At 41.0% G+C, this 23,597-nt stretch overlaps 1 protein-coding gene across 2 annotated transcripts in view; it reads right to left on the reverse strand.

The window, feature by feature from the left end:
- The window catches only part of LOC308126251 (FERM domain-containing protein 5-like), a gene marked incomplete at both ends in the record, with an annotated part of 68,766 nt that overhangs the window by 10,434 nt on the left and 34,735 nt on the right, over nt 1-23,597 (reverse strand). The window contains 4 exons of one of the 2 annotated variants that reach the window (XM_080490490.1): nt 1,001-1,098; nt 4,492-4,570; nt 4,706-4,748; nt 5,791-5,895. In XM_080490490.1, coding sequence (XP_080346616.1) covers nt 1,001-1,098; nt 4,492-4,570; nt 4,706-4,748; nt 5,791-5,895 — 325 coding nt within the window. The remainder of the gene's footprint in view (nt 1-1,000; nt 1,099-4,491; nt 4,571-4,705; nt 4,749-5,790; nt 5,896-23,597) is intronic. The other variant, XM_080490491.1, reaches the window with a different exon arrangement.

Raw genomic sequence — 23,597 nt, forward strand, 5'->3', positions numbered from 1 at the left:
GACCGTCGTGCTGCACGGCACTCTGCACTTGCTGTTTATTAAAACTGCTTTTTGGACTGTTTTGAAGCTCCCAGCATTGCAGATGCAGTTGAGCTGGAGAAGACACACTCTCCAGGTGCTGTATAAATACACATCTAATGTATTTTGTTGGACCATATACTGAGAAATGTTTTTTTCTAAAAGATGTCATCTCTCACCAGCATTTACAACTCCATTGTTATAATTCCTCTTTTTTTCCTGATGGAACAAAAGTGTATTTCATCCTGTTTTACAGCAGAATGTGATGACATTGTGAGGTTTTTTTTCCATCGTAAGCAGCTTTTTATTGGTGCAGGTTATTAGTCCACAGTGTATCACTCCTTGTCTCCTGGCTCCTACCACCAAGATAATACTCTGGCCAACGTTTACGTTATTATCTTTAAAAAATTGGACAAATACAGTTCATCATGTGAGAGGTCCCCACAACCTACCCACACCATATATTCCTGAATATGTCAATATGAAGATATAACAGTGGATGTCTTTTGGCACTGTGGCACTGTGGCACTCTGTGACGTTCCACCAGGACATAAAAAGACAGAGAACATTCAGATTCAGGGGATGGCTCAAAGATGAAATGCTGGCAGGGTTGCTGGTTGGCACAGTGTGTGACAGAGAAATGGTTTCCTAAAGCTTCTCACTTCTCTGCATGCCGATGAGCCAAAGGGGCTAAAGTCAGCTTGTTTTTTCTTACTATTCTTCGTTTAACACAATGGTGTATATATACACCATTGTGTTAAACGAAGAATAACACAATTGTGTATATATATATATATCCACTCAATTATAGTGAATAGTAAACAAAGAGCAGTTGGGGCGTTTAGCCTCTGAAGACCTTGCCCACCCACTCAGTAACATACATATTTGGAGGTAAGTGAGACAAACCGTTTACTGACTGTCAACATAAAATTGACAGTAAAGTCGGATGGTTTGATGACAAAAAGCAGTTATCTAGAGATACCTTGTAATATGTAAGCAGCCAGCAGAGCTGCGTCCGATGTCTTGCACAGGAGGCGACCGTGATAGAGATCCCTCTTAACCTGCAGGAAGACGAGATATCTGTGGAGGAAAACGCCGATCAAATTAAATCGGATGTACTGACAGCAAGTTTTGGTTCAATGTTTAAAAGTGCAACACTATGTGTGGCTACATGTCTGTTGTTGGGGTTTTTTTGTTGGGGGTCTTTCTTTGTGGGGTTGTATAGTGTCTAAGTGTTTTTTCTTTTTTTTTCAGGTACTCTGGTTTCCTCCCTCAGACCAAAAACATTTGAGGGTAATATGCAACAATACATGTCCTGTGGGCTTGTATGTGAGTGTGTTTGGCTGTCACTATGTGTGTCCTGTGATGGACTGGTGACCCGTAGACAGTTCAGCCTGCCTCCGCCCAGAGTCAGCCTGGACTGGCTGCAACACCCTGGGACCTTGAATATGATAAAGCTGTGCAGAAGATGGATGGACAGACATTGATCCTGCCAAAGAAATGGAGCATACTCACAATATAGCTTATGGGAGAAAAATAAAACCTGTACCAAGAGTGGGATCTGTGATAAAAGCAGGAGTGGGCCGTTTATGACAAACACGAATGACGGGGAATGTGGATTGTGCCACTTTTATCTATTGCCGATCCGTAGACCAGAGCAGGCGTAGATACCACCCACCCCCAGCATGTACCAGTGCTCATTCTTTAACTTAAATACCACTTCCTGTAGTGCAGCACCTATACGTTCTTGATATTAACATGAAGAAACCTGAAGCAGATGATACAACAATACTTTGGACAGTTGGGGAATTTGAGTGTCAGGAGTCCACCAGCATAATTTTCTCACTTTTAGTTTTTGGGAAGTCGTGGTCAAAACAAATAGTTCAAGGGTAAAACAAAAAATGGATGGAGCTGAATGTATTGTTAATGTAGCAGGGGTTTATTCAAATTGTAAAGTCAGCAAAGTACAAAACCATGAGTGTAACAGCTATGACAGTTACAGACTGAAAAGACTTAAATTAGGAGCTCCTACCACAATTTAAAAAACACAGTCTAAAAAAAAACATACAGAAATTCCCCGGAACTCAGATTTCTGACTCTAAGTTCCTTTTGTACCGCTGGACAATCCTGCTTCTCTCAGAGCCGCAGAGCAATAAACAGTGAAGCAGGACCCATGATTGCTGGATCAGAACACAAGTCAGTGTGGACATTCAGCATTTTACATTAAAGCAGAATCATGACCCGACGTTGCTGCCTGGTGTCTTTCATTCCAGTTATAAGCCAGATGAACCACTTGGATGCTTGATTACTGCCTCCTGTTCTCGCCACTTTACGGTGTCTGCACAGATGTGAACCAGTGCAAGATGCCAAACTTCTTTGAAAAAAAAAACCCCGACACCAAGTAAAGCTGGCTGTCAAATAATGTACTGTGACATTTCCTACGTCTTTGTGTCTGTGAAACCTTCCAGTCAGAACAGATGGGTGGAGGATGACAGAGCGCTCTATTGCTGGCGCACTGCTCCATCAACAAGAGCTGAAATGTGAATAGGAGATTTCATTGCGTGGCAACCAGTCGAGGGATGTGATTTACAGGGATCTGTGCACTCGCAAGCTCTCCGGCTCGCTCCTCACAACAGTTTGTTCAGCTGTCAAGGACTCCACACGCAGCACCGCCGGGCCAATGTGCTTTATGACGCCACTGGTCAAGGAAATAGTCAAATCTGCCTTGCACCTTTACACCTTCAGATAATGGTGATAATACGGATAATGATGTATTTAGTATACCATATTACACAGTCAATTGCGAGCAATAACAAAGAAGACGGGCAGAAATTTGTCTTTACTTTCCTTCCATAAATCCATCATATAATTATACATTTTTCAAGTGTTAGTTAAAAAGTTAAAATCCCTGTCCTTGTTATTTTTTATATTCTGCTCTGACTTGTGTCTTTATGGTGCGTTTCCCCGCATGTGTTTCATTTCCTCACAATGTTCAGGATAGTGTTTCTTACATTTCCTTCATGTCCTTGCTATGAATCCACGTGCAAGCAAAGTCCTGGAGCCGAGTAATGTTTCTCACCACACCATGTCTGATTATTAATGTTAATGGAGTCTATTCACACCACGCCGGCATGTTTTGTCACTTCTTATTTATGTTTTTCCGGTGTTGTGTTGTGGCTGAAGTTTCACTGTCTGTAGTGTTTTTCCATCATGCATTATCACTGCATTTCCTTCTTTATTAGTTTGTCTCACATGAGGATTCACCTTAATTGTTGCATCTCATCAAGCCCTGCTTTCAGGTGTTTGTATGAAGATGTGTCTGCGAAAATAATTGCTGCAGCAAAGCTATAACACTAAAGTGGCAGGTAAATGTGATAAAACAATACTGATCTGCACTTACGAGAGATGATTGAGTAGAAAATAAACATGTCTTCCTCCTGCTGATTTCAAAGCCTGATTTAGTTTTATCACTGCCATTAACCCGGGTTTGTTTTCAGCTTTTTGAAACTCTGCTCATTAGCTGAACAATATATATAATATATATCTTGCTTTAATTGAGTTTTAAACTTTTTAAAAACTCAGTCTCACTTTTTACTTCTGAAATGTTACTTTTTGAAAAACATCTAAGATACCCTCCAAATAATTGGATATTTTTGATGACAGAAAAATGTCTGCTGTTTCATTTGGTGCTTCGGCTCAAAATGAAAATACTTGAGCTTGGCTTATTAAGACATTTTCTTACTTTATTACTTTGCCGTGACTGTTTTGGGGGTGTTTTTTGTTGGCTTTGTTTTTTAGTTTAAACTTAAGATATTTACTCCGTTGTGGACACAGTGGTTCTCCCCGGTGCACCATCAGTCAAGGCAGCAGCACGGAAGCTGCCGCTAGCAATCTGCTAGCACACTGCTAACTCCGCTCCATTAGCCGCCCGCTAGCACACTGCTAACTCCGCTCCATTAGCCGCCTGCTAGCACACAGTGATGTTGCTACCTGACAGGCTAGTTAGCATTGATATGAGCTAATGGCTAATACGCTAGTGATGCTAACTCGGGTCCACAAACAAATGTGGCGTTGGCGAAGGAATGCAGTCTTCTGAGTGGCCGTTCTAGTATTTATTTGTGAAGATATTCCAAAGTAATTGGAAAAAAGGGAGATACAGATCATTCAAACCAGGATTTTATGTAAATACTTTCTTTTTCTATCAAGTCAAAATCTCATCAACATAAGGACACAATGTTGATGCAAATTGAAAGTACAGAAGAGTAAAAATGATTTAGGCTGTGTACTATGTGTAATGCAAGTGGAGATTTACTATGTCCTTTCTGATTTTTGTTGTGATATGCTCATCACTGTGTGGAAATACAGAAACACAGATGGAAATTAGACTTGATTGTAAACAATATGAAAGGTCCTCTCGAATTAAAACATTTAAATAAACCCACCTGCATCCCACAGAGCCACGTCAAACCTTACCTGGTGATTTCCTCTCTCAGGGCAGCAGGATCAGGAGGGTAAAACTTAACACGCAAACACATGGTGAACGGAGGCTGGGCTACAAATAGAAGACAAAAACTGAATTAAAGCTGTGTCATAGTTCTCCTATTGTGATTTATTTGGTTGTTTGGTGACAACAGTAAACACATATAACAGGGACAAGCTAATCAGGCATGCAGAAAGAAATACTTACATTTCATCTGCTTGGAAATTGACTTTGTAAACTCCAACCAGTGCTGTGGGAGAGAGAATCACAAGTAAAGACCTGCACTTTGAAGGCTGAATCTTTTAACTGCTGTCAATCTGAGTTCTGATTGCTCAGCAGCCAAGGCTGATGACTTGGGATCCATAGCTGGAGGCCACAGTGGAATTACTCCGATCTCCCTGCGTTCTGCTTGTTTAGACTCCATGCGACGCCGTCATCACAGAGCAGAGATGAGAGAAGGAGGCTGTTTAGCAGAGAATCAGGTGGATGCTGTTTTGTGTCAGACTGCTGAACATTGCGAGGTGAAAACGGCTCTCATCAGTGAGACAATAAGGACAGTGAGGCGCTGAGGTCCCTACAGGTAAAAACCCAGTGATGCTATGCTAACCTTTGATATTGACGGACTTCATTCATTCTCATGACATCTCTTAAACACTGAAACATAGAAAGACTAAAGCGCATTAAATAACAAATACTGCAAATTTGTCCACAACTGTGATAAAAGCTTGGACTGATATTCATATCATTCAAATTGGCAGGCCTTTTGCCAGCTTGCATAGTTAACCTGCAGGCCCACCTACTTATGTAGAGACTCATTAGACCCTTGACAGATAATATCTATAACCAGCATTTTAATAATTTGATAATTTTAGCTGTGAGCCCCAGCAATCAGCTCAGCTTCTGAAGACTGTGAAATTCACCATACAGTATGTCTGGAAAACTGAATAATCATTTACAAAAGTGAAAGGAACAACTATAGATATCGTATGTGTGCACAGATCCCTTCTGATCAATACGCTTGGAAGATTTACGTGTAAATGGTGTTTTCATTTCAAGTGCGTATAACTTGTCCATTTAGATGGATGGATGGATGGATGGATGGATGGATGGATGGATGACTTTTCCAGGGCTCTGTTTCATTTTCTAAGGTAAAAATTTAATGAAATTTTCACTTGTGGTTAGAAAATGATGATAATAGATGAAAAATGATGACGTGCAATCTAACAAAAGGATCTAACTGTATACACCTGAACTCATGTTGGTTGGTTTGTTGATAGAAGATGAATACTTACTCGCTGCTTATCCGGGTCAACATATCTTATACCAAAATAGTCCTTCTCCAGCAGGTTAAGATGGTGGCAGATGAGGTCAAACAAGTACTGGCCCTTGGCATCCCGCTGGAAGAGAGAAGATTTGGGAACAATTACACAAAGCACTAACTACTCAGGGTTTTTAAAGAAGCAAAGACCATTTAAAAAAAACAACCCAATAGGACATAACTCAAGTCCCTTCCCCCACAAATCCTAATATAGATAGTACGAGATATTCAGACAGAGTGATGAATCTTCTATACACGTCACACATGCATGAGTCCAGACTGTCCAGATTCAGCAGCACACAACATCATGTATTCTAAAATAAAGAGGAGATTGTAATGAACGTGTTGATAGCGTCGCATCAAAAGCATTTATTTCCATCTGATTTACAAGACCATTTTTTGGAGCCTGTGAGAAAGTCCAAACGGCCACCAGAAAGTGTTTTAATATTTCACTTCCCTCAAGGGAGATATATGAAGGCTATCAAATATTCATATTGAGGCAGCCACCATCTGCAAAAGCTCTGAGAAATGTCTACAGCAGGAGAAGAAGCAGCGAGACAAGTTGTGTACAAACCGACTGGAGACTATAATTACACATTGTTTTGAAATTGAGTGTACAGGTTTTGCATCTGGAGAAATTCATGGTTCAATTGCTTTTAAAGCGAAATGTTTAGGTTTTTTTTTTAAAGAGTTTTTATTGATTTTAAAATAGAATAAATTTAAATATTCAATACAAAATAATCATTCGTCTTCATTTATTTACATTCAGAAATGATCACGCTGCTTGTTTGGGGAAATTAAATCAGATTGTGGATTGATCCTTTAAAGGATTTTTTCTACAGAGAAACTTATTTTGATACTTGATGTTTGACTCCCTGGTGTAAAGTGAAAAGTGAAACTTAAGAGGACTCAGTGCAGCACCATGCTGCAGGCAGGCTGTCCCCTCATTAAGGTGTGTTAACTGTTAAATCCTCCCTGTGCACGACGATTTACTGTACAGTATTTTAGGCGGCTATGAGCAAGCTGTGCACTGTGTTCCGACCATCTTTTTCAAAAATTGACTGTCCACGTGACAGCTTAATGGCTCGCTGCCTAAACTATGCATGTTCCCAATAGACGAGCATCCCCGAGGCTTGCACTTTCGCACTGTGTGTCTATTGGGAACTATACAGTAATTTAGTTTAGGAAACAATCTGACCCTCCATCCAGAGGTTAGGCGCTTAATTCAAGACTGAGTAGAGCTTCTGAACCCTAATTTTTTAACTATTTATTTATTTTGATTTAAGTGAACTAATGCAATAGAAAACAACAAACTCTATAGCAAAGCAAAACTATGAATCAGAGATTTGAAGGTTTACAACAAAGCCAGCATATTGTGAGTCGCTGTCCCCCTCAGGCTTGTGAACCAAAGGTTAAGCTGTACCTGCTCAAAGTCCCAAAGTGCATGTTCAAAACCACGAGCTCCAGAAAGTGCAACATGATGCCAAAACATCTTGTTTGATCATGAATATATCTGATTATGGCAGAAGCTTGGACGTAAACTGACCAACAACTATCTTCTCTCTGCACCCTCACGTAACGTCGTCGTCTACCTCCAAGCAGGAAATCAAGAAAACTAAATAGTTTATACCCCAGTTTGTTCGAGTGTCGTTTTAAATAGAATCCGGTCACATGAACAACAGCATTTTAGTATGCTAATCTTCAAAACAAGAATCATAGTGTTCAGTGTCTAAAATAGTTAATAGCTGTGTATCTTCTCATAAACACAAGCTGTGGTCTGCTACACCTTTCAGGGAATATGAGCCTTCAGACCATTAGTGTGTTTTAGATTTACGACCTTCACAGTGCTTGTGTTTCACAGATCGACTTGGTTTCATCAAAGTTTAAATCGAACTAAAAGGTCAAATGTAGTGACAAAATGATTTGGAATTAAATGGACTTCTTAGTGAGCTGGGATCCAAACTGTGTGCAGTAATGAGTTTTGTCTTTGAAATAATGTAAATTAATTTAAACTATGCACTGTATCTGCTACCCTTGGTCACCATTTGACTTTGCATCCCTGCACAGTGAGGGCATGTGCCAGGTGCACAGCACATACTGTATAGGATAGATCCTCTTTCTCTGATGGTAAAGGACACTATAAAATATCCCACTCTGCCCTTTAGAGGAGACATTGTGCACACATCAGTACCACGAAACTGCATGGTCAGAGAAAGTCAAAAGCAGATATACGAGAATGAGATGGGGGGAAAAGAGAAGAGAAAGCTAAAACCAAACAGAGGAAGGAGGGAGAACAAGCAAGGCCGGATGGCAGTGATTAATGTCTCTGAACGCAGCTCCACATTACCAGAGGACAGGAGCGTAGCTGCACCGAGGGGAGGCTCCGTGTGGCAGTCACAACAATCTGTGTCAAGGCCTGTCGAGATGCATCATTAAAGGCAGTGCGAGAATCTGTTATGAAGCGTGTTCAGGCTTTTATTTCACTCAACATCAGAGCAGATCTCTACGAAAAAGCATAAACCTGTGAGGGTTCGCTGATATTACTGCCACTGCTCCATGTTTTACTGTCAAATGTTGAACTATTTTCACTGAAATTCTCACTTCCATTCGCTGCCCTGCCATGTTGGCCTCAGTAGATCAGAGAGACAATAGCTTTTGTTATGTAAACATTGACCAGGACGTGACTTCAACCTAAAGCTGGAGGTTTGAGTTCGCCTTCAAGATAGGAGGATGGATGGGGGGGTCAGGAGGCCTCCACTGTGATTGGCCCAGAGCGGTCACAGGAAGTATGACCCCCCCCCCCCCCCCCCCCCCCCCCCCCCACCCCCCACCCCAGACTATAAAACTCTGTGTAGATGTGAAAACAGCCTCTTTCCTACACCTTAAGTGGAGGGGAGCGCACCGGCCGGGGACCTGTACCAACTGCCTGGTTGTGAGAATGTTTCTTGTTAATAAATACTAGTGTAAACGCTTAACACTCCCAAATCTGTTGTCCTCAGCCAGCCACAGTTCAGCCCGGCTTCTGGCGCCGCTGGTGCAGTTTATCTCTGTTTTCTCTGTTTATGCAGCAGATTCATATATCCCCAAGATGTGCATGAATTTTTCAGCCATGTTGGAAATATTTTGCAACGCGAGTGCTGATTCATGCTGCCGCAGCACATTTTGCATCTAATCCACGTCCCTTCATTGGCTCTGTATCTCGTGGCGCTCCACCTCGGAAACTTCATTTGTTTTCTGTCAAAACAGTCAAGCTTGTTTCAAATGCGTAAGCATTTTTGCTTCAAGAGCTTTTCTTTTCTTTCTCTTTTCAGAAAGTGTCATTACGGAGACATTGATCAGATCACTGGTCAGATTGATTGGGGCTCATTATGAGAAACATAAAGATGTAAGAACAAATTTGTCTTCCTGTCTGTGACTTGATATGTTCATTATTTGATTTCACAATAAAAAAGGGTGAGTCAGCTGACACTGAGTGAGTTTTTCTTTTTGTAATTTTGCTGTGTTGCCCATTCTCCTTCAGCTGCAGGTATGTAAAGACCTCACCTCGTCTTATTGTGATTTGTTATCCGGCACTCAGCTAATGAATAACAGTCATAAAAATATTTTTATGTGCCCTGACTGGAAAAAAAAAGGATTTAATTAAATTAGCCAACTGAAGCCTCAAAAGGGTTTCGTCATAAATTCAGCCAAAAGACCCAATTCCTACACAGCTTTGTCTCGAGCACACGCAGAAAAAGAGCCTGTGTTCACGACTCCAAAGCGAAAGTCGACTAAAACTTATCAGGCTGTGCTCTGAACGGGCATTTCCCAGGATGCACCGGGCCGAGCCACCGTCTCCTCTGTCAGTCTGTCTGTACGTCACTGAACCGACATGCAGCCTGACTCGCCCGGACAGGCCTGCCGACTCGCCCTGCAGTGAAAATAGAAACGCACACAACCTTTTGGGTTCTCGTTGTCTCACACACGTGAATCGAAGGAGCTGGAATACTGTTGCTGTGATATGAACGTCAGTGATACACCTGTGAAAGCACAACATCTCAGACGCCGTACCTCCCACCCGCTCTCTGCAATACACGAACAAAAACTCCTCCAATTAACCGTCTTGTTATTGTGCGTTTTCCAACGGTGTCTGCTGGTATTTGCAACGTGTTTGGTGTGTGCGAGAGGTTACAAATAATCCCCCATTTCAGCAATTGTGAAGCGACGATAAGGACGCAGGGAGATTTATCTCAGTCAGCACTCGCACACACGGCATAGGAGAGTATGTACAGGTTTGTAAGCATCTGTTAGCACACATTAAGAAAACAATGACTTATTAAAGATCTGATCTTGAGTTTCCATTCAGCATTAAATTGAGTGCAGGTAATCTCATTGTTCCTGGAAATCTGCCTGCCTCTGCACTCTGGTTGCTACAATAAAATGGAAGTACACTGACTTTGTTCTCTCGTTGTCTGGCTCGGCTAAAAGCAATAAGCAGCAGAGCCTCTGGTCTATAGGCCGCTGACCAAACACCGGTGATGTATATGTGGTGTTGTGTTGCATACTAATAAGACGCTCTGAACTTCAGTGAGCTGACTGAGGCTCCACTGGGACACAAAGGCAGAAACACTATTGATCTGAAGTTAAGTGTTCTTCAACATCCTTATGAGATTTAAACTCAGAGCCATGCTGCAATACACTGACGGTGACAGGGAGGAAATCCTGTATGTTGCCGGTTGAAGCAGGGCTTTATTGTTTTTGAGTGGATAAACTGCAGGTCTATTTTGTGGTTTGGGGTCATGTGATTCCAGTATGAGAATCGCTTCACTCAGTTTTCTCTCCCTTTGGTTTTATTGCTGTAGGGGAAATAATCAGATCTGCACGGTTTAGATTAAAACCCTTTGTGGAACAATATTAGAAACTATTGAGATAAATGGCCATACATTTCAGATATCTACTACAGGCTTTGCACATGAAAGTGTACCTCTTCACACTGACTGCAATAATATATTGGATTCGGAAGTCTTTCTAATGCAGCTCCTATTTTCAAGTCAAGTTCAGTGTAATAAATCTTTAAAATCTCAATTGTGAAGCTGCTTTTTCAGTGGTGTGATTTCACTTTTTAGAATAAACAAAGCAGAGCTTTAATATTGCATGCTGTCATTTTCTGCACACCAGAAAAATAGAAGTATTAATGAGCTTAATGTCGACCAGTTTTTCTTTGAGATTTGCAGGGAATTAGTCTGACAGTCACTTACAGACGTGAAGTAGTTTTTTTTAAGTAGTTGAATAGACATGTACACACAGTATCTATTGCTTGTGAAAAATGTAATTAGAGTGTTGAGGAGCATCAAGCAGCAAATCTCCTTTAAATCATCTCAAATCACTAAGAGCCTGCTGGATTTTACTCCTTCATACTGCCGTCATCAACCAGATGAGGCCTGTTTTGAAGGAGTTGTTTAAAATGGCTGAAAAATCCAGTTGCACTAATTATTGTCATTCACCCAAACCAACGTCCAGATTCACCAACATCTTCAGACTCTGTACAGCCTCCACAGTGTGATCTCAATCAAAAGATTATCTAGATAGTAATTTAAGTTTTCATGTAAAAAGAGTTGAACATGTCATTAATATTTCCACTACACACTCGTAGTATTTTGTACAATATGATAAATCATAAAAGCTTGTTTATTGTCAGGTTTTATTATGTCTTAGAGGAAAGGATTAATCTTCCGTTTTTTCAGGGAAAATGATCTTCTGGAAAGTTCTGTTGTCAACATTGAGATTGCAGAAGTCAAATCTTCAGCGTGGATAGAGGGTAATCTTTGGTGGATTGAAGGATTTTCAGTTGGAATCCAAGTGCTTCTGGTAAACCCTGAAAAACTCAGAGGAAATAAGGCTTCAAGCAGGTTATCGTGGCATCAGTGTGAAAGTTGTTCATTAGGAAAGCATATTGGCCAAGCTACCTCTATGCAGTATGGTCGGAATGAAATAATCATCCACAATCAAACCTGTCCTGTCCTGTCCTGTCCTGTCCTGTCCTGTCCTGTCCTGTCCTGTCCTGTCCTGTCTTATCTCCTCTCCTCTAAATGGTCAGGGCTTCTTTTTATCAGCAGAAACGTGCAGTTAACAGGTAGAAGCGACAGATGTGAGTGATATTTGTGGTCCCACCTCCAAGGACAGGCAATCAACTTAGTTATGGTAAAAAACCAAGCATACAATAACATTTATCAATAAAAACATCAAGTTAGGGTTTGTACATGTCGTTCCACAGCCTCTCTAATGCCCCATATGTCCAAATGGTTGGAGAAATTACAAGCCCATATTACACGGTCTAGACTAATGGGTAACATGACGGCTGAGATTAATCAAGGGACGGTGAATATTTTAAGAGTAGGCATAACTGCAACTAATGTTCTAATCTAGACTTTTGTCAAGGCTAAGGGTAGAGCTAATTTTCTTCTCCGGAAGTGCAGATGGTCATGTATGTAATTTCTTTTTGTGAGATTTGTGATGTGATAAGAGCAGTAACGCCACACAGGGTTGAGTGCAGTGATATCTGCCACAGTGACTCATTGGTAGATGTGATTAGGGCCGGCCTGTCATTGGGTGAGGAATGTATTAAAGAAGCAGCGGCCTGTAAGTGCTTTATGGGAGCACGCGCAGTGTTTCATCACGGCGATAATAAAAGTGATAAACGGGGAGATGGAAATAACCCAGTCTGGGGGCCAAATGATCACAGTGGTCCTTAGCGAAGCGTCGGCAGCAGCAGCACGCCGCGCGCGCTGCCCGGTCAGAGATTAATTATTGAGAGGGGTTCCATATCAGCTTGGGAAACACCACATCAATAAATGATGGTGTCATTTTAAACTCCGGGATGAAAATTGCAACAACTGAGTGAATGGTCCTGTAAGGTTACTGCTTGAAAAAGCATTTGGTAGAAGCGGCGCTTGATGTTTTGTTATGGTTTCGTAATAGTGCGTGGCTCTGAGCTGCTGGGTGGGGAGAAGAATAGTTCATGGTCGTCTGAAGTGTCGCCTGCTTCTTTTAGACTAAAGAACAAAGCCGATGGTCATTGTGTCTCGGTGATCCACGGTATGATCTTTATGCTGATTTTCACTGTTCTTAAAGTTGCTGCCTTCAGATACTGCCAGTATGGAAGCCTGTAAATGGCTTATTCTAATCTTATGATATGGTAATGGCTACGCTTCTTATTCTGGAGAGCAAACGGTGCAGAAATTAAAGACCGTAGTAGATGTTCTCATCAGTTGGTAGCTGTACAAAGATTTACACTAAACACCTCTCCACTGGAGAGGTAAAGGTAGTAATAAGTCAGTTAGACTACAGTACCATGTAGTTATTCAGGTATATTGTGTATACACCGAGGTGAGGGAGTGGATGGTGTACCCCCTCTGGTGTACTACGTATCCGGCCTGAAGCATGATCCTCATTGTAGGAAATGGATCCATTCTCCATTCAAAGTGATGCATAGTAATTCTACTTCAATAGCAGGCAAATCCAAGTAAAGCGGTATCATCCTCCTAAATCTCATGTCATTACATCTTAACTCACGCTATCATGCTGCAAACATGCTGTCTCACACAAAGTAGTCATTTCAGAGGAATGCCACAATTCACTTTAAAAGATGTTATTAGTTGGGATCAGTAGACAATATAAAGCATTTGTTAGTGTGTACAAAATTTGATTAAAATACAAATATAGCCATTTAAATTACAAATAGTGACACATCTCTATGTATAGATAACAAACAATAAATGTTTCATATATATTCATACAGTTTCAAACGAAAGCTTGTTTTATACATTTAATTACTATAAATTACAGTTCAGTTGCATTCAGTTCTATAAATATGTGTTCTGATTAAATACTACTTTTACTTTCCTTTTTAATCACAATTTCTTTCCTTAAAGTACAATGGAGAAAGGTTGTTTGGAAAAGAATCGTCCCTGCAAATACCTATTCTAACCCATTTGACAAACATCATAATGCCATGAGAACGTAACAGTGCTGCTGTTTATTGACTTCAGAAATAGAATGAAAGAATGAGAAATGAAAATGTAGAGCGAGGCTAGCTGTTGCCATGTGCTACCAATCTTTGCACTACAACTGCTGCTGACTACACCTTCATAACTCAGGTCTGAAGGAAGGTATTCACTTATCTCTGGCATCCTGCTGTAAAGTCCTTTTGGAAATAACATTCCCTGTAGTTTATGTTTGGACTTTTTCTCATCATCTAATGGACTGAAACTGAAGAACTTATTTGAATGATTCGCACAAAATGTTACACAACTGAAAACCAAGGAGACGAGGCACGGCAATAAATCGGGTAAGAAAAAAGTTGACAACATATTAAAATTCCTACTCAAAGGGGATGAGTCACACTGCTGCTTATGGATGAGGCGCTCTGCTTTCCATGTAATTCCTCCAAACTGCGAGAGGCTGCACCCTGACTTGCCTGCACAGTCATTACTTTGTATTTGACTGTTTGCTGGGGAATCATTCTCATGCGCCGCACAGTGACACTTATTAAAATCGCTCCAAATATATTGTGCCTCGCATGGTTGCATGCGTGAAGTAATACTTTGCCTGTTAAATGTATCTGGGTTTCTTTTGATACGTCTTGAGCAGATCCTGTGTCAACATGCAAAATATATACAAGTTTGTATTACAGATAGAAAGCGGTTGACGTTCCACCTATGAAATGAAATCTTACCATGTGGCCAACTTGAAGGTTTCTCTAATACTTTTCTACTGAAGGACCAGAAGTATTGAATAGAAGAGGGCAGTATGCATACGTCTGGATTTAGACAGGAGTGAGGTTTTATGGGAGGGGTTACCATAAAGATCAGAAGCAGGTGAAAAACCAAAAGGCTAAATTGGCTCACCAAAATAAAAAATAAAATCCACCAATGAATCAGCTTGCAAATCGAAGGATCTGTTTGATTGGTAAACAAATTCCAAAAGAAAAACACGCTGCTAGTGAGGCATAGTTTTCACTGTACCGTGAGATGTTGTTTGGCTTCACAGCTCTGTTAATGAGAAGTTTCCAGTTAATTTGAACTGATAGTCTCGGCTGAACTGGGGGGAAAAGGCCTTTAGGTTTGCTTGAAACGAACTACAAAAAAAGATAAATAAATTGAAACTCAAAAACCTCGTTTCACTGGACATCTTTTGAAAAGGTGTTGAGTGACTTGGAGACAGACCCATATGTCAGCATCTTTGACAGTTATTTATGTTGTTTCATACATTTTCTCCTCAACCTATGTTTCATGTGAGCAAGAATGTATTTAATGTGCCTTTCTTTCAAGCAATTCTAAATGTCATCATTAAGTTTTCAAAGTTTCAATCAACTCATAGTTTGCGCATAATAGTGTGCATTTTGTCAAGCATCCAATCGCCGAGATTAAAATGATGTTATTCATAGTTCATGTTGTCTAGAGCAGGTGAGGAGAAAACATATTTTTCAGTCAAGACAATTTCAAATATCAAGGGAAATATGGATGAATTCAACTACTTGGGTGCTACTTTTTGTCCACAGCTGTGGCAATGAATCATTTAGCTTTTTAGCGTTTTTCTGAAACAACCATCCACTGTTATAAGTGATAATTAGACCAGTAATAATGGACACAAAATCATTAATTTCAAACACTGTGCTCGTGCTTACAAATGTGTTTGTACTACAAAGGAATGTATGGCCACTTGTCTCAACCAATGAAATGTCCACCAGCTCTGTCGTCAGCCACAAATATCAGTGGTTGGTTAGAGTTTTATTCATTTGCAACACTTTGCTTTACTGTCATGCAGCCACCCATTAACAGTGCTGCCACAGTTGCCTTGAAAAAGTAATGTGATTACTGGTCATTAGTTACTCCTTTAAAATTAACTGAATTACTTTACGGATTAAAGTTAGATTACAATTAACTTTTCAGTTACTTTCAGCACCTGCCGACAACACCCCCCCCCCCCCCCCACACACACACACACACACTCTCTCAACATAAAAATGTCAACTTGGTTGCCAAAAAGGGGGCGGGGCTTCCTGACAATATATCTTTTTACAGAGGAAAATTACTAAAATAGTGTCAAATCTCTGCAGTTGTGTTTTTGTTACAATGTTAAGGTTTAGTGATGTTTGTTGGTTCCGATTCTTTTGTGTTATTTAAATGCACAGCGAGCTGGCTTGTGATTGGCTGAGAGTGGAAAAAGGGGGTAGGGGGGTCAGGTGAGCATACGGAGACTGCCTGTGTGTGTGTGTGTGTGTGTGTGTGTGTGTGTGTGTGTGTGTGTGTGTGTGTGTGTGTGTGTGTTTGTGTGTGTGTGTGTGTGTGTGTGTGTGTGTGTGTGTGTGTGTGTGTGTGTGTGTGTGTGTGTGTGTGTGTGTGTGTGTGTGTGTGTGTGTGTATGTGTGTGTGTGTGTGTAGGAGGAAGGAGTGGTCCGGTTCTGTTCAGTAATAAAGCGGCTTTACAGATAAGAAACTCGTCTTCCTTTCCAACGTCCTGCGGGACGCTACAATAGTAACGCACTGTGACTTGGAGAAGTAACTTTAATCTGATTACTGGTCTGGAAATGGTAAAGCGAGATTACTTGTTACTGAAATGTTACTGTAACGCGTTACTAAATAATGCATTACAGTATCACTGCTCATCACTAGTCAGGGCTAAAAGACCATCAGGCACTAGTCTCAGCAATACTTTATTTGGGAAAACAGAAACAGTTTGCTGTGGCATGAATCACTCTATGAGAACGAAGCACAAACTCGTTCAACATTCAAGACATTTCGATATTAACCTGCACTGCTCACTGTGATAACTACGTTCAATACTGAGGCTATAACATATCACAGCATGACTCTACAAGCAATGCGTCCACGTTACAGTATTGAGAACGAAGGCTTTAGGAACGTGTTTCATATTTTCTGCAGTTAAAATCTGATCTCTGTTCCAGATTGGGATTAAAAACTTTATAAACATTTTGAGGGACACCAGTAAAATACCTAGATATAAATGAAGCTAGATGTTGACATTTTATTGAGCTTTATGCATTTTTAGACTATTCAACTACTTCCTTTATTGAGGTAATTAAAATTATTATTACTCACCAGGAACATCCTTAATACAAAATGTGGTGACAGAAGCTGTGCATGTTGTGAATGTTCTTCCTGAACTTCAGTCACCCATTAACAACCGCCCTACAACATAGTCATACTTGAGACATGCCCTTTATTGAATATATTCCACCTCTGCTATTGCATTTTTATGCTCTCTCATATGCCCTTAATAAACCATCGGCTCTGTGAGGGAGAAACAGAGATCCTCTTAAAATGATGTTCACTGTCAGTCGGCTGCCATCTTTTTGCCCTTGAAGTGGCCCAGTGGGACTCAGTAATGTTGGGACAGCATCAGCGCACAATTGCGTAAATCTTTTCTTGTTTAGAAAGAGGCTGGGGCTCCTGGGGGCTCCATTACAGCGATGCCACGTTGGAGAAGTTGCCCTGAGAGCAGCAAACCCTTAAGAGTTATAGGAGCAACCACAATGTGAGTGCTGGCCACAGCTTAAACACTCACCAAGAGAAATGCAGAAGAGAGGTGGATGAGGAAGAAGATGAAGGCAATAAAAGCCTTTGAAGAAGGGGGGAGGTGTAATGGATTGAACGAGTGTGGCAGAAAAGGAAAGCAATGAAGTATAAGAGAAACTAGAACGGAAAGAAACGATCACAAAGTGTATTCTCATCTGTGTTGAGAGGTCTCTTAGGTTAATGTTCAAGAGAGGGCAAAATGTGTGTATACCTGTTCTGTGTGTCCTTCCTCTGACCCCCAGAGCCCCAGAGACTGAACGCCGCCTGAGCATAAATCTTTACTGCTTCTCTTTATGATTTCAATGTAGATCTTTTCTTGTTTTGGCCACACAGAAGCTCTTTTGATTGAGCTTAAGAAAGAAAATTATACTTTGTGGTGTGCACCTAGGTGGAGGTTCTCTCAGTCAGAATCGAGGGGGTGTGGCATAGGCTTGTGTGTGTGTGTGTGTGTGTGTGTGTGTGTGTGTGTGTGTGTGTGTGTGTGTGTGTGTGTGTGTGTGTGTGTGTGTGTGTGTGTGTGTGTGTGGTCACACAATTCCACCAGCTGCTGGTTAGGGGGCGCTGTCGCCCAACACAAACACTGACCAGAGACGAAGTAAAGAAGAAACACGGCTCATTGATTAGTCTGGACCAAAACCGGAAGTCCCGCCACTTTAGCCCATGGTGGCTAGGCTAATTAGCTCGTGGCTAATGGGTAGCCACAATAAACTGCATTATATAGTCTTCAGACCAGATGAGAGTCTTCTTCACTACTCCACGGCTGCCCGCTAGATCATTTCCAACTTTTCCTTTCTGCGTCTAATTCTTCTAATTCACGCGGCTAGTTTTGTTTGTTTACTACCCAGAATGCATTGCGCACTACATCACGTCCTCTCATCTCCTCCTCTCACCCCACCCGCGAGGAAGATCGTTTGTAAACGAAGCGAGACCTTGCATTTCAAGGGGACCAGAGCTCTCTTGTTAGATCCAGTTCAGAGATCGTGGGCGTGTTCGCGTCGCTCAAACGAAACAGTTGGTCTGAGCCTGACTCTGGTCAGAACCAAACAGGGGAACGTTAACAGGCCATAAGACTTTTTCTAAAGAGCAGAGCTGGGAAACGATGCCGCTGGTTTTTGGTGTAAAGCTTTGGCAAATCACAGATCAAGGAAAGTGTTTCTGGGAGGCAGTAGGAGGCTCCAGCTTAAAAAGAACCTTGGGAACCACAGGTCAACATTATAGATCATTGTACAGTTTAACTCCATTCTGTGGCTGATAACAGTTTACCTCTACTCTATATGTCTTAAATAGCAGTGTTAGTAAGATCCTGGATTCTTAACATGATTCATAAAATATATTCTTTATTTAAATCTGTTTGAAGATCTAAAAAGATAGAAACTACTATATTAAACCTGAATGTTTACATACTGAGTAGATAAGTTGAATCCAACAGTCAGAGCAGATTGAGTGAGAGTGTCGATGGTCTTTGTCAATAATAATGCGAAGCAAATTGCAGCTGCGGTAAGTGATTCAAAAAGAGGAGATATCAGATCAGAGAAGCATTTTAAAGTCAAGTGGGAGCACGGCAGAGAGCTGCTCACAGTAGAGGGAGGCGAGAGCTGCCGGCGTGTCTGGCATTTCACACGCTCTATAGCAATGTCAACGTTAGCATTGTACAACAAGAAATCAAACACCATGCATGGCATGAACTGAAAGAAAATATGTAAAAATATGACTTTTTTTTTACATTGTTGTCCCGTAATTAAGGTGATTGTAGTGTTTGACTGTGTCACATTACATTATTTTCACATTAGATATTGGACTGGGCAATCGTTTCTGTCATTTTAGAAACGTCCTTTCATTGTTACTTCGTGGAACTTTTACAATTCAATTGTAATTGCAACATGTCAGATTTCCCACCATCCACCCAAACTGTGATTAGACAGATCTAATGGAAACTAAATTACTGCAAACTTATTAGTAATATATCAATATAATGTTAACTGAACTGGTGAATTTCTGAGCTGCTCGTCACAGTGGAGATGACTTTGGCCTCAAGATGTCACTAACACATAATTTCTTGCACATTAAATTATTACGGTCATTCTTAACTGAGCCTCTCGAAGAAGGAGGGAGAGTCTAAATTGAATTTAGTTAAGTGTGCCAAAAATCTGGAACATTGCTCCTGATCACTGGAGACTTCCTTCAAATAGTACTGTAATACCCTCTACCCTTTCATTTGTAAGATGTTTGATAGAGGAAAGTTGACTTTAAATATTAATAAATGTCCAGCTTCAGTCTTTTATTATGAGTGTTCATTTAAATGCAGGTGGATTGTCACTGCAGGCATTTTCCTTTATTCCTGCTGCGAAACGCTGCGTGTACGTCACTGTTTATTGACCAGTTGGCTCATAGATGCTGCCTGGAAAATAGACGCGTGAAAGGAGAAGAAAAGTCAGAGTTTCTGTCTTGATTTACAGTTTTCACAAAGCCATGTTACATCCATGTGTATTGATGGGAATAGTATTTACCGTGTGCATGATCTCCGCTCAGATCAATGACGAAGCCGGTAATGTTGCCTTTTGCCACAATAACAAAATTACATCTGTTTGACCAGGGTACTTCATTTACAAATAACCTCAGCCAGGAAATAATTTTCATCCTTAATTGCAAACGGGTGTTTGGCTGGGCCACAATCTCACCTGCCAGAGTCAGAGGATAGATGACAGAGGATAGAGGATAGATGACCTTGTTGCAAGACATTTGCCCACACCATCATGTGGACGTCCATTGACGGTCATAATTAGCTGACAAAAAACCAAGTGAAAGCCAGAATCATCGTCAAAAAACAGTCTGAAACAGATTGTTTCAGTGAAACACACTCCATCGCCATCTTGACCATACATTTACTGTACATAATGCAAACATTGACAACTAGAGCTACACTCGGTAGAGTCAGACCTTCGCCAACGCCACATTTGTTTGTGGAACTGAGTTAGCATTGCTAGCATGATAGCCGTTAGCTCATATCGACGCTAACACTGAGCGGAGAGCGTCTCCACGGCAACAGACACTGATCTCCTTTGTTCTCCTCCTCCTCCTCTCCCATCCGCTTTGTATGGGACATTTTTTCTCAGTTTTGGGGGTTTTATTTATAAACAGCCGTTAACGTCCCAAAATGTAATCGGTTGGTCCTTGGATAATGACGAATCATCATGCAATTTGGGTTAATAGTGTTTGTGAAAAGTTGGTAAAATACATACATACAAACCAATAAATAAATCCACAGACAAAAACAGAACCTCCTCGGCCAACTTTGTTGGTGACGGTAAAAAGCTTTAATTGTAGGTCTAATGATGACATTATGTAATATATGTAACGCAATAATTGACGTCATTAAAAATCTTTGTACCCAGAGGGTTGAAACTCTCAATAGTTGACAGATTTTGCATTATATTTCCATCAGAGCCAAAGACTGTCCAACAATCAGACTCTCTGCCCTCTCAAAAGCCATATTGTTGTCAGCATTGCTAGACTGTTTCCATAAAAACCTCAATAGCACATTAAAAGCAAATTGTTTTATGACCTGCTCTCTCAGAAGCAAAACGAAGAGGAGTTGTTGGTCTGGCTTTGAGATGCTGCATATATTATTAAAGACATCAACAACATGTGTGCACGGCAACAAAGAACACCAAAGGACAACAAGGGAGATGGGAAAGATTATGACCGAACGCCTGATTCAGCACAAAACTTTGAATGTTCATCAGAGCAAACCCTTAGCACAGTTATCTAATCAATTTTAAACTCATTAAGCTCCACCAATGTGACCCAGGCCAGAAACATCAGTGGAAAGTGCTTTACAGTACATTGTAACAGAGCTCAGCAAATGTCAAGCAGTTCTCTAAAAGTCTCTAACCAAGTGGAACTAGATGAATGAGGACCAATTATAAAAACCCACAATTACTGAAGCAAAACTACCCAGGAGAAGAGAACATCTAAAAACCTTTTTTTGGGGGCTGTACTGCAAACAATATCTAATCATTCTTTATAATGTATAACCAATACAATGTCACGTTTAATGCGAGCGACTGATGATTTTGAAAAAAATTTTTTAAACAGTCTGTCAGTCTCTTTTCTGCAATGACGTATTGCAGAGAGCAAAAGATGGAGCCAAACCCTCGGCTTGTTCTGTGAGAGATGCAAGGAGAGCGAGACGCATCACTGTCTTCATACAAAATGTCTTGTTGATTTGCATCCAACAGTGCTCATCTTCTCTGACACATGAAATGTGAATCTTTCACTTGACGCTGGTATCATCACATAGGTGCTACCGGGGCAAAATTGATGATGGTTTACATTTTTCTGCACAAATACAAAACACAAAGAGATGCAGGAACGGTTCAACATCTGCCCCATCACTGACATCACTGGGTAACTGTCGCGTGTCCATCCGCCACTATTTGGAGCGAGAGCGCCATCAGACATCGGTACTCAGGCAGACGGCTGTTTTAAAGGAGCGGGAAATAAATCAGCACAGTTTGACAGGATGTTCATTGAGAAAATAAAAGCAAGGCAGAATGTAGACTGTGTCAGAAACTACGTTCATGTAATCAGTCCACTGGAGAGACGCACTACCGCATCCTTGGCGGCTGCTGCTGGGACCCGAAATGCCAATACATTGTGGCGCAAATTGATAACATCCAGCCGACGGTATCAAGTGTCTCATACTTCACAGAATTTAAAGTTACTCTACCGGAAAAAAATATTCCCGTAAAAGGTTTCCCTTCTGAACAGAGAATAAACATGAAAACATGAAAACAAGACCATCACCACGCATTTCCACAAATTTCCAACCTGCAGTTTCCCAAATCGATCACACCAAACCTGCTACGTGTTCAAACAAACTGGAATTTATATTCATCAAACTCTGTCGCAGAGGTTTGTGGGATATCAAAGATGGTCTTCAAGCCACGAGAAAAGTCTGAAATGTTGTGGAAGTGATCGTTGATCGTTTTCCAGTGCGAATCGAGATCGTTGGGACCAACTGGATCTCGCCTCGGGAATCTTCAGACGTTTCTGTGACGCTAAGACGTCAACAAACTGGGGACATTCTGCAAAATTTAAAAGCTGGAAACACGTGTTAGTATGAATGTGATGAGGAATTTCCTTCAGGATTGACGACGAATTGGAGATGTACATCAACAACTAAAACTGAATCCTACGTTTTTCATTTTTCCTGTGTGTGAACTTTAATATCCAATGTTCGTTAAAATTCATCATGCCTATTAAAGGTTTAAAGCAATAATTAATAATAATACACACATTAATACATTATTATTAACACACACTATATATGTTGAAGATAGTGGTTAAACACTCAACTATTAATTGTGCAAAATCACTCTTTGGTTAGTTTTAATTCAAATCAGCCCTCAGGAACACAATTGGGTGTTGACTTTACCCCGACCTTCCTAACGAGAGGAATAGCTTTAACCCAACTCTATTGTGTCGCTGGCCTCTGTGTCAATTGTTTGGATTGAAAGTGATGTGAATAAGTGGTTGTGCTAACTGAAATAAACGCCTGGAGGTCACTTTACCCACCAATTACTCAGTTTCACAGGCCCTATAATAGCAGTTCAATTAAGGGAATAACTGACGGAGCACTGCTAATGTATAGCTGTTATTACTTGGCTGAGTGACCATTTGGCTCCTTTGGAAAGGGTAAGCGATAGGATGCACAGCACGAGACTGTAGGTGAATGAATTAGTGAAAGAACAAGCTGACAACATGGCATCTGAAGAACTCTTCACTAATATGGTGAGCAAAACAATTAAGCCAACGTAAAGCTGCTGGTTGAACTGGAAGCCCTTGGATTCACTACATGTTGTGTTAAGGGCAGAACTGTAACCAAAAGCTTTGAGCTGTGACGCCGCAGACAAGAGTTCATTCTGTAAAAAGTGCCAACAGCTGATACCGTTGTCCTGACCGAGCAGCGTGTTAGTGATCACTGCCCATGATATAAGGAGGCGCCATGCATCTGCTGCGCTTGCATCCAGACGAGGATTCAGAAGGACACCGAGTCGTTCAGTGCTCTCACAAACACACACACACACACACACACACACACACCTAAACACTTTGGATCAGCTAACCTACAAACATGCTAAGGCACGCAGACGCACAGGAACACAGTTTATCATGGTCTCTCATGAAATGTGGCACATGGTGG

The sequence above is a fragment of the Lipophrys pholis genome (assembly GCF_963383615.2).
Source record: "Lipophrys pholis genome assembly, chromosome: 2".
NCBI classification, from domain to species: domain Eukaryota; kingdom Metazoa; phylum Chordata; class Actinopteri; order Blenniiformes; family Blenniidae; genus Lipophrys; species Lipophrys pholis.